We start from the raw sequence: 12,209 nt of genomic DNA, 5'->3' as shown, positions 1-12,209 counted from the left end.
TGAAAGTCTTTGGAATCTGTAATCAACCCCTGGGATGTGTGTGTGTGTGTGTGTGTGTGTGTGAAGTTAATAGGGAGCTGACCTGAAATTCAAATCAAGAATATGTTCTTAAAGCTTAGAAACAGAAGACAAAAGGGAAGAGTACAGCATTTCTGTGTTGGCTGCTGCTGCTGCTAAGGTTATATGATAACTCTTTCCATCTTTAATGGAACTTCAGAACCCCTGATGAAGCTGTTCAAAATGCCAGGCTGTGTTTTGGCTTAAATGAGCCTTTCTCATAGCACAAAGCATCCAAGGGCTTTTTGTGTTTCGGGTAACAGAGCAGCTTCTCCCCAGTAATCACAAACTCCCTCAGATGGCAGAGGACTCCCAGCCATCATGTGTTATGCCCAGAGTCCGAGTCCCTAAAACTGAGAGAATAAGACATCCACAGCAATGCAAAAGCGTGATGGGGTTTTATTTCTAGCTCAAGCTAGGGCTCCCGCCACATCCAACGCGGTGGAGTGGAGCAAGGAGCCCTGAGCCCAGATTTACAACAGTATTTATAGGTTTTAGAACAGAGAGTTGGCAAGGGCTGATTGGCTGCAGGAGTTTCCTAGTATTTACTAATTGGCTAATCTTTGTTGGCTGCAGGGGTTTCCTGGTATTTACTAATTGGCTATTGGCTGCAGGGGGATGTCTTTTACGTCCTGATAAACTCAAACCAGGTTACAGGGAGTATGCTGATTAGACAAGTCCTGGCATCCACGGGGATGACCTCACTGGGCAATGACTCAGCCTTTCCCATGGGTCCTACCTTAGTCCCTGAAGCCTATCATGGCATTTGTTAGGTCCCAACACATGTATATTTCAGCACATGGTGCTGCAGAAACATGAACTAGGGTGAGCATCAGTGACCCATTTCGGTCATTCCTGCTTTGGAAAGATCATTAAGGATGATTACCCCAAACAGATTTTGAAAACCTCCCTTGCCCATGGCCTTTAGGAGCATCCAGGCAGGCACAATTAACAAGGGCAGATGACAGAGGAGAGGGTAGCTTCTGTATGGGCATCCATATTTAACACAAAGCAGCTTTGGACTCAGAAGTGTTTATCAGAAGAGAGACCTAATTACACCATCCAGAAAGCCCAAGTAGTTTCCTGGCTCTGGGGGCATGATCGCTTGCTGACTGACCAAAGCCTCAGTGTTTACACCACCACACAAATCAGGAGACATGTTTTCAAAGGAGGAATATTGAAAAGAATATTGCCAAACTGTGAAGCTTGTGAAAGAAATCCAAATTATGTTGCTGTATAGAAAGATGGCACTTTTTCTTTTCTTTCTTTCTTTATTTTAACCATTTATCATTTATTTATTATTATTATTATTATTTTACTTTACAATATTGTATTGGTTTTTGCCATACATCAACATGAATCCACCACGGGTGTACATGTATTCCCCATCCTGACCCCTCCTCCCACCTTCCCTCCCTGTACCATCCCTCTGGGTCATCCCAGTGCACCAGCCCCAAGCATCCTGTATCCTGCATCGAACCTGGACTGGCGATTCATTTCTTATATGATATTATACACGTTTCAATGCCATTTTCCCAAATCATCCCACCCTCTCCCTCTCCCACAGAGTCCAAAAGACTGTTCTATACATCTGTGTCTCTTTTGCTGTCTTGCATACAGGGTTATCGTTACCATCTTTCTAAATTCCATATATATGTGTTAGTATACCGTGCTGGTGTTTTTCTTTCTGGCTTACTTCATTCTGTATAATAGGCTCCAGTTTCATCCACCTCATTAGAACTGATTCAAATGTATTCTTTTTAATGGCTGAGTAATACTCCATTGTGTATATGTACCACAGCTTTCTTATCCATTCATCTGCTGATGAGCATCTAGGTTGCTTCCATGTCCTGGCTATTATAAAGAGAGCTGTGATGAACATTATCCTCAATGGTGAAAAACTGAAAGCATTTCCCCTAAAGTCACTTTTTCCTTAAAAGTAAAACCTGTTAGGATTTAATACTCTTTCTTGCTTGAGTGTTACATTCTGGGGTCCACTGGGCCTTAATTTCTTGAGCCCTGGAGATGGTCTAGGTTCAGAATATCGGCCCAGAAAGCTCTGATTTGTGCCAACTTCCTTGAAATCTTGTATAATTTCTGAAATGTTTAAGTGATTAAATAGCCATCTATTTCATCCCCACCAAAACATTTCAGTTCATATGAAGATGTAAAGCAGAAATATATGTTTTGGAGCTACTCCCACTTTTAAAATAATTTGTTTATTTTCCTACATATGGTTGTAGTGGGTCTTTGTTTCTGTGAGGGCTTTTCTTAGCTGTGGTGTGGGCTTCTCATTGCTGTAGCTTCTCTTCTGGCAGAGTGCAGTCTCTAGGGTGCGCATGTACTTGCAGCATGTAGGTTCAGTAGTTGCAGGTTCTGGGCTCTAGAGCCTAGGCTCAATAGTTGCGGCTCATGTACTTAGTTTCTCTTTGGCAAGTGGCATCTGCCTGGACTAGGGATTGAACCGGTGTCTCCTGCATTGGCAGGCAGATCCTTTGCCACTGAACCAACAGGGAAGCCCTGGAACTACTTCTTGAATATGTTTAAGATGATCAAGGATTTCCCTTTCTAATAAAAATAATGGAGATTTTATAACTGGAAGCTTAGTATTTAGTTTAAGAAAGTATTCATGAGCCAGGGCATAAAATCAGAAATTAAGTTTTTTTGGTATTTTTGTTCATCTGGAAACCTAGATCTAGACTTAACTAATTGCTGGACCCTCTCTTTAGATTATTCTAAGTTCTTTCTTAAAAGAAAGCTGTAAATGTACCCAGACATGGATGATTTTTCAAATGATCAACTTAAAAGCGTTCTAGAGATTTTTCTCCAAAGCCAGTGGCATATGTTTGGCAGTAACTAGTGGATAACAGGAATGGATGGCTATATTGCCTTGGATCACCAGGGAGAATATATCCATGTGTAGCAAGGCTTCTGTCACAAAAACTCACCGATCAGAAGGAAATCAGGCATTTTCCTTCCCCTCTGCTTCTCTTCCCTGGCCAGTGACTTTAAACAAGAAGCAACTTTGTCAGGTATTGAGAGATAAAAATTGTGAAGCATATCCCAACCTGATCAGGGACAAATTTCAAAGCAATACAATGCCTGCAAGAGAGGAGAACTGACTGAGGTTTGACTGCATTGTCTTTGAGAGATGATGGTGTCTCAGGTGGCTTCAAAGAGGCTGGGTAGGTTGCTGGTTTCTGTTGTGATATTACACTCCTGATAAATGATGATGTTTCTATCAGGTAGGGCTCAGTTTCTACGTGCTGTATGCTAAGTCGCTTCGGTTATGTCCGACTCTTTGGACCCCATGGACTGTAGCCCATTAAGCTCCTCTGTCCATAGGGTTCTCTAGGCGCAATACTGGAGTGGATTGCCATGCCCTCCTCCAGGGGATCTTCGATTTGCAGGGAAAACCAAAGTCCGTGTGTTTGCAAAGGAAATCTTTAAGAGTGTAACACTTACTCAGATTATTTTTGGTGGTTGCTTTCAAAGATCCTGAAGCAACTTTCATTGAATTTTACTCTCTCAACTTAATTGCTGTGCTGATTACCTTAGATGATATCCTACTTTGTCCCTGGTCTGGAGTATTGATCATGTGCCTAATAAGTTTGCAATTTAAATATTGACTTATGTAGTTTTCTAGCCAGTTGTCATTGTTGTGTTTTCATAGGTAGTGATTGGTCATGGTTATGCTTTTTTGAATTTGTGCGTGCAAAATAAGGGGAGGGAGGAGAGATATCGAAATTGTAATTTGGGTTAATAATTGTTCGTACAACTCTCGTTATGTGTCAGGTGGTAAAACTGACGATAGCTTACAAAAATAGCCTAGAAAGTTTGCTGCTAGAAATGTTTCCAATAGGCAAGGATTGTAGTCATATCCATTGAAATGGTGAGAGAGCAAGAATTTGGATTGAAAGCCAGTGTTTTAGTTGTATGTCTGCCTTCCAGTTATTCCTGGGCAAGTTTTTGATTACCCTGCAGGCCCAATTTTCTCATCTGTAAAATGATAACATTGAACCAGGTGATCGCAGAAGAAGCTTCTGGCTGTGGGGCTTTGTGGCTAATTGTTGAGACGTATAATAGCAGACTTATAGTCTGTGCTTATTTAGTCATAGTGTGTGGTTCTCATGAAGAAAAGAACATTTGAACAAATTGTGGCTCATTTCAGGACTGGAGGTGAAGCCTACAGGAGCTTACAGGATTGATGCTATCAGGGTTTCCCAGCCATCAGAGTACAATGATCACTAAACATCACTCTTCTGAATAAATTATACTGTGACGTCTTCAGTTATTTTCTCTCTAATTATAAAAGTAACAAATATTTGGGGAAATCAAGAAAATGTACAGCATTAGAAAGAAGAATCTCACAATTTACTTCACCCAATTCCCACTAAATAGAAATACCCATCATAAATCTAGCATATATTCTTTTTAGTCTTTTTCCTAGACATATTTTGAATAGCTAGATACACTTATTTAGATGGATAGAATTTGCTGCTTTTCGTTAGCAAAAGTATTTTTTCATTTAACAAAGTGTTTTTATTATAGCAAAAGTATTCTCCTATATCATTAAGAAATATCTCTATAAACAACATCGTTATTTTTGGCTCTAAGTAATCCTTCCTTGGACTTCACTGGTAGCTCAGTGGTAAAGAATCTGCCTGCTAATGCTGGAGATGCAGGTTTAATCCCTGAGTCAGGAAGAGCCCCTGGAGAAGGAAACAGCAACCCACTCCAGTATTCTTGCCTGAGAAATCCGATGGACAGAGAAGCCTGGTGAGCTCTAGTCCATGGGGTCACAAAAGAGTTGAGAGTGACTTAGTGACTAAACAACAACAACCACTCCTTAGACTTAATGTTAAGGGCAAACCATTATGGAGCATGTAATATGCCAGGTACCATGGTGGGTGCTCAATATGCTGATGAATTCTCACAGTGTTCCTTTGAGAGAGGTAATATTATTGCAGTTTAGCAGGTAAGGAAGCTGAAGCTTCAGTTCAGTTCAGTCGCTCAGTAGTGTCCGACTCTTTGCGACCCCATGAATCACAGCACGCCAGGCCTCCCTGTCCATCACCAACTCCCGGAGTTCACTCAGACTCACGTCCATCGAGTCGGTGATGCCATCCAGCCATCTCATCCTCTGTCGTCCCCTTCTCCTCCTGCCCCCAATCCCTCCCAGCATTAGAGTCTTTTCCAATGAGTCAACTCTTCACATGAGGTGGCCAAAGTATTGGAGTTTCAGCTTCAGCATCAATCCTTCTAATGACTACCCAGGGCTGATCTCCTTTAGGATGGACTGGTTAGATCTCCTTGCAGTCCAAGGGACTCTCAAGAGTCTTCTCCAACACCACATTTCAAAGCTTAGAGAAGTTCAATAACTTGTTCATGATTACCATTGGTTCAGCTAAAATTGGAATCCATCTTTCTTATCTCTGGTCTTAATCTCTGTACTGTATTTAAAATTTTTTCTATTATCAGACATTTTCTCTTTCTTTTTCTCTAAGTAATAATATATTAAATAATTTTACAAATTCTTCTGCATTTTATGTTACATCTTTAGAATTCTAGAGGTATAAAGCTATTGGTTCAAAAGAATCTAAACATTTTAATACACTCAGAATATATTTTCTTTGACTTTCTTTTATTCCACAGAAAATATCCATTTGATACTTTCCATGACTGTACCTTGCTTTCAATGTAACATAATTACTTCACTTCATTATTGAATCTGGTTCATTTTCTAATTTTAATTTGTTTTTAAAAAATAATTTATAAAGAATTCTTCTGCATTCTCAGTTGTACTGAAGTGAAGTGAAGTCGCTCAGTTGTGTCCGACTCTTTGCGACCCCATGGACTATAGCCTACCGGGCTCCTCTGTCCATGGGATTCTCCAGGCAAGAGTACTGGAGTGGGTTGCCATTTCCTTCTCCAGGAGATCTTCCCAACCCAGGGATCAAACCCGGGTCTCCTACATTGCGGGCAGATGCTTTACCATCTCGAGCCACCAGGGAAGACTCAAGGAACCATATATTTTATTTAAGAGGATAACAGCATATAGTTCTTAACCTTTATATATTTAGTAAACTGACTGATTTTAATGTGCAAATCAAATAAATTTCCGACAATTTTGGAAAGTTAGATATCTGACACGGCAGGCTATGTTCAGGAAATTTTTATTTGTGAATATGAATAGGGAAATTCATAGTAAGAACCTATAGTATTTTTTGAGCATGATTTGACATTTAAGTTTGGTATAATGGTGCTTATTTCTTCAAAATCAATAAAATTATTAAAGCGCTTAAATGTTTGCCTTTTATGTAAAAATAATGGTCACATCATGACCATTATTTTCTGTCCATTACTTGTTTTTAATAATCAGTTTCATGTTTTCTTTGGTTAGGTCTGCCTCTGTTGGTTCAAAGAACAATTGCAAGGACAATTGTACTTCAGGAAATAGTAGGAAAAGGTAGATTTGGTGAGGTCTGGCATGGAAGATGGTGTGGGGAAGATGTGGCTGTGAAAATATTCTCCTCCAGAGATGAAAGATCATGGTTTCGAGAGGCAGAAATTTATCAGACTGTTATGCTGAGACATGAAAACATCCTTGGTTTCATTGCTGCTGACAACAAAGGTATTTTCAACCTAATTGAATTCAGCAAATAAAATGTTATGTTTATTAGCAGAGGAGAATAAATAATCTCTTTGTTTTAATCTCCATGAAAGTCTGATTTCATTTTTGAAAAAAGAAGATGCTTTCCTCTTCTCTGCAGGTAAATGTGCAATGAATGTACAAGGAAGCAGGGCAGATGAGTGATATATAGCCATGATGACACTATAGCCAGTTTCATATTTAAAACATTTGATGACTGGTATGGCACAGGAACTAACCAATCAGAACAGAAACTTCAACTGTAACAGAGTTCTGGGAGAACCCTGCCATGCTAGGTTTTATCCCTTTAGTTGCTGAGTCATAAAAAGATGGAGGCATCTTGAGGGTTCCAGAGTTGCTTTGGGTGTCTAGGGCAAAGGAATACCATTGGAGGTTTTGAATAGCAGCTGTTAAGTAAACAGGACAGAAATATTTCAATATTTTGATAATTGATACAAAAATACCAATGAACGATGGGTGAATATTCATCTTTGTTAGGACTATACTTTCCTCTGTACATCACAATTCAACTCCAGGACTCAAGTTTTCTGTGAACTTTATTAGAATGGTAGCAAGCAAGGTAATTTTAGTGAAATTAATGTACTTTAGGTATGGTTTATATCTTGAGGTTTAACAACCCCAAATAATAAAACTTTCTGAGATTTGTGGAACAAGACAGATCATCACTTTTTTGGTATATAATTCAGTAGTCACATGCCCAGTAATCAGGGACTGAATATAAAGCCTATGTATTACCTATGCTGTCTTTCTTCTTTTTGCATAGCTTTTACTCATTCGGCTGTGAAATAGTTCCCTTAAAGACAAACAGAGAACAAAAGTGAGCAAAATTTGATCCAGTCAATTATTTTATTATTTAAATCAGTAATCCTCATTAAGAACCTTGGAAAGGTATTGACTGTAACCTCTGTCTAAAAAACCAAGTTATCTGTGGCTATTAGAAACCTACCATTACCTATGAAATTTAAAATCTATGGTTACTTCTATTTAATATAAGCTTGATCATGAAAGTATTTATGATTAATTAGATAGTCAAAGAGCAGCTTATTGTTGTACATTTTGCCCATAGTTACATTTGCTGATGCCTTGTCTTTTCTGATTTGCCAGAGAGAAGGTGAGTAAAACCAAGTAAAGCCAGGGAGAATCTTAAAAAAAAGATTCTTTCCAAATTCTTAACTACACTATTGAAAATGAAACATTTCTGATTAAGTTGTTAAGAACTTATACTTTCTCTGTGTAACATTTAGCTAAACTATCTACTAATTAGCCTAATTTGCAATGTTATGAAAGTAGTAATGACGGTAGTTATATGGTTTATCCTGATGGACCTAATTTAATCATTACATTTATTGGATTATAAAATAATGTGCACAAGAAAGATAACCCTTGATTGTTTCTTATTCAGTTTAACTGGTTTGGCTTCGTTGATGGCCTCCTTGGCTGTGGCTTTGATTCCACACGGTCTCTAACGTCACTTTCATCTTCATGCATTTCTGTGTCTTTTGCAATGTTTACAGTCTCACTTTTTAGTCAGCTGTCTGACAAAGACATTGATAGGAGAGGGCAAAGATAGCCACTGGTGTTAAGCAGGGAGAGAGGTGTGAGTAAGGATTAGTTTTATTAATATATGTAGTCTTTTTTTTTATTAGTAAAATTTATTGTGTTATGTTGATCTTTGAATTCCTCAGAAATTTTATCACTACTTGGATTTGGAAACTAAATATTTGGATAACCAGGAGCTCTTGTATGTAAAGCACTAGGTGGAAAAACTCCTTATCAAATGTTCATTAATTATGATTTCTTTTCACTGAGTATAAAAACTGGTCAGGATTTCCCAGGGCTATTGTAGGCATTTTATTTTGAAAGCTAAAAGGAAGTCTTAACACCTAGATAATTTTTTAGGCTAATTTGTGTTCTGGTGAAAATCTTTTATAAACTGGATTAGCTTTTGGTTAAATAAGGTAACTTTTTTGAAAAGGCCTAGTAATTGTGATTGGTACTTAATATAAGCTTTGAAGGAAATTGTAAACTTCGTATTTTAAAGGTGAATAAGATGAACATGCTTGGAATAGTAGAGCTTTTATGATAGTAATAATACTTTGTGTAAATTTGCTATATTTCTGTTTCCTATTGGTACAATCTTTCTTAAAAGCTCAAGAATAATTTATAACACAATGCTGAGCCTAAATGGATCTCTCAGTAGTCTCTCCTATAGTGTGGTTGCTATTACCAGCAGGTATTGATATAGAGGGAATAAGAAAGGATTGTTCAGTTGTTGGAATCAATGCCTCACAGAGTCCTATGGTGATGGTGGGTACATGTAATGTGTTCTACTCTATCAATAGGAATTCATTGAAAATTGCCATTCTACTAACTCAGACTGTATTATCATTGAAGGAATTAACTTTGCTTTGTTAACAATACAGATGTACTTTAAATGCTGACATTGGTTAAAAGCTTTTGGCTTCTTTCTTAACATAAACTCACAGCAACAAAATAATTTTTCTGTTAGATAATGGAACTTGGACTCAGCTTTGGCTTGTCTCTGAATATCATGAACAGGGTTCCTTATATGACTATTTGAATAGAAACGTAGTGACAGTGGCTGGAATGATCAAGCTGGCACTATCAATAGCTAGTGGTCTGGCCCACCTTCACATGGAGATTGTTGGTACACAAGGTACGTAGTTTCTACTTTTTTTTCTCCTTGAATAAGAGGATAGAAGCACTAAGTTGTATTTTAGTGTTCAGCTGGGTTTTAGTTTATTACAAAAAGTTATCAAATGTAAAGAAACGCTAAAAGTACTTTATAAAGCTGAGGGTTTTGGTATGATATAGCCAACTCTTGCCTACATACTCACCATTTTGTATACCAGCCATAATAATATTTTTATTCCTAGTGGCTCTCTTGTCACCATTTAGCATATGTATCTGAGAGATCTTGCTTTGGTAGCAAATGCTCCATTCTCAGAGGTTACAAATAATTGAACTGTTTTTAACAAATTGGGAAGGGTAAGGTGATCTTAAAAATACTTCTATATCTTGTATTTGAAAGCCAAATAATACACACTGTCTCATCTATTTATTGAGTTAATAGAGAACTGGCTCTAGAAAGTTATTCTTGTCACTGTAGTGCTTTCCAGATTTGGATTCTTGATCCCTTTAAATGCTTAAAAATTATTGAGGACCCAAAAGTTTGTGGATGTTGGTTATATCTGTTAATATTTACTATATTAGAAACTAAAATTGAGAGATTTAAAAATATTTATTAATTTACTTAAAGTACAATAATTAATAATTAATATTAAAATAGTTTTAAAACATAATTTTATAATATAAAACCCAATCTAGCTAAAATAATGGTTTTGTTTCACACATTTGCAAATCTCCTTAATATCTGGATTTTCATACCTGTTCTTCATTTAGTCTGCCCCAGTACGTTGTTATTGGTTAAAGTGTATAAAGAAAAGGTGACATCACACAGATATGTCATTGGAAAAGAGCTTCAAGGACCCCAGGGATCTTTGGGCCAAATTTGAGGACTTTTGGTCTAGGATAATAAAAGTTTGAAACTTGTTTTTTAGGAGAATATTTGCTACGTTCTTATGTGGATGTAATAATGCTAATACTTTCCCTTAGTGGTTACTAAATGTCACCTAGTATCCTAAGCAAGGAGGAATGGTGATGAGTAAGACATAACCACTGTCTTATGTAGCCTACAGTCTACTTGGGAATGACAAATAATGTCTGTAAATAAATAAGATAACTCAGTGATAAAAGCTATGAAGAAGGCAAAATGAGGGTAGTCTGATAAGGGTGAATTGGGATGTTGATTAGGGGTCAGGGAAGACCTTTCTTAGAAGGTAACATCTGAGCCAAGTCTTTCAAAATGAATCCATTTGGAGAGATTCAGTCTTCAGTAATGGAAAAAGTGAATATATCTATCTTATGCTTCATAGGTAAACCTGCTATCGCTCATCGAGATATAAAATCAAAGAATATCTTAGTGAAAAAATGTGAAACTTGTGCCATAGCAGACTTAGGGTTGGCTGTGAAGCATGATTCAATACTGAACACTATCGACATACCTCAGAACCCTAAAGTAGGAACCAAAAGGTAAGACAACATACTTTGGAAGCATATGTTGTGGTTTAGTTGCTAAGTCGTGTTCGAGTCTATGCTGCATCATGCACTGTAGCCCACCAGGCTCCTTTGTCCATGGCATTTCCCAGGCAAGAATACTGGAATAGGTTGCCATTTCCTACTCCAAAGACTTATGACTGTCCCATAAACATGAATGCCTGGGATATGTGTTTAGAGAGGAGGGCAGCATATACAACATCATTAGGCCTAAGAAAGCAAGAATTCTTCTCTGGTTCACTGAGAAATCAGCGGCACAATGGCTATAAAGCAAGGAGAGTTGGCATTTAATCATACAGAAAGTAGCTATTTGGGTGGGGAATCAGTATAGAGGAATGATGGAATTGATGGTGATATATTACTTTTAGTGTGCCACATCTGAGAATATGTTTTCTTACAGAGAGGAGGGAAAAAAAAAAAAAAACCACATCAGCAAGGTATAGCTCCTCCAAAGCCTCTATATTTCATAAATGATCTGAAATTCAAGGCTAGTTGTGTATATTCAGACTCTAAACAATAGATATAGAATCAATATACAGATAAGTAAGGGACTCTTACAATGAATATATATTTGTGCTATTATATAGCAAACACCCTCTTCCAACAACATAAGAGAAGACTCTACACATGGACATCACCAGATGGTCAACACTGAAATCAGATTGATTATATTCTTTGCAGCCAAAGATGGAGAAGATCTATACAGTCAGCAAAAACAAGACCAGGAGTTGACTGTGGCTCAGATTATGAACTCCTTATTGCCAAATTCAGGCTTAAATTGAAGAAAGTAGGGAAAACCACTAGACCATTCAGGTATGACCTAAATCAAATCCCTTATGATTATACAGTGGAAGTGAGAAATAGATTTAAGGGACTAGATCAGATAGATAGAGTGCCTGATGAATTATGGACTGAGGTTCATGACATTGTACAGGAGACAGGGATCAAGAACATCCCCATGGAAAAGAAATGCAAAAAACCAAAATGGCTGTCTGGGGAGGCCTTACAAATAGCTGTGATAAGAAGAGAGGGGAAAAGCAAAGGAGAAAAGGAAAGATATAAGCATCTGAATGCAGCGTTCCAAAGAATAGCAAAAAGAGATAAGAAAGCCTTCCTCAGCAATCAATGCAAAGAAATAGAGGAAAACAACAGAATGGGAAAGACTAGAGATCTCTTCAAGAAAATTAGAGATACCAAGGGAACATTTCATGCAAAGATGGTCTCAATAAAGGACAGAAATGGTATGGACCTAACAGAAGAAGAAGATATTAAGAAGAGGTGGCAAGAATACATAGAAGAACTGTACAAAAAAGATCTTCACGACCCAGATAATCACGATGGT

At 37.6% G+C, this 12,209-nt stretch overlaps 1 protein-coding gene across 1 annotated transcript in view; it reads left to right on the top strand.

The window, feature by feature from the left end:
• The window catches only part of ACVR1C (activin A receptor type 1C), a 55,307-nt gene that overhangs the window by 25,670 nt on the left and 17,428 nt on the right, over positions 1-12,209 (top strand). The window contains exons 3-5 of the mRNA XM_005676114.3: positions 6,461-6,691; positions 9,240-9,407; positions 10,687-10,843. Of these exons, the coding sequence (XP_005676171.1) occupies positions 6,461-6,691; positions 9,240-9,407; positions 10,687-10,843 (556 nt within the window). The remainder of the gene's footprint in view (positions 1-6,460; positions 6,692-9,239; positions 9,408-10,686; positions 10,844-12,209) is intronic.

Source organism: Capra hircus, chromosome 2, assembly GCF_001704415.2.
Source record: "Capra hircus breed San Clemente chromosome 2, ASM170441v1, whole genome shotgun sequence".
Lineage (NCBI taxonomy): Eukaryota > Metazoa > Chordata > Mammalia > Artiodactyla > Bovidae > Capra > Capra hircus.
This window is presented reverse-complemented; position numbering and strand designations above follow the sequence as displayed.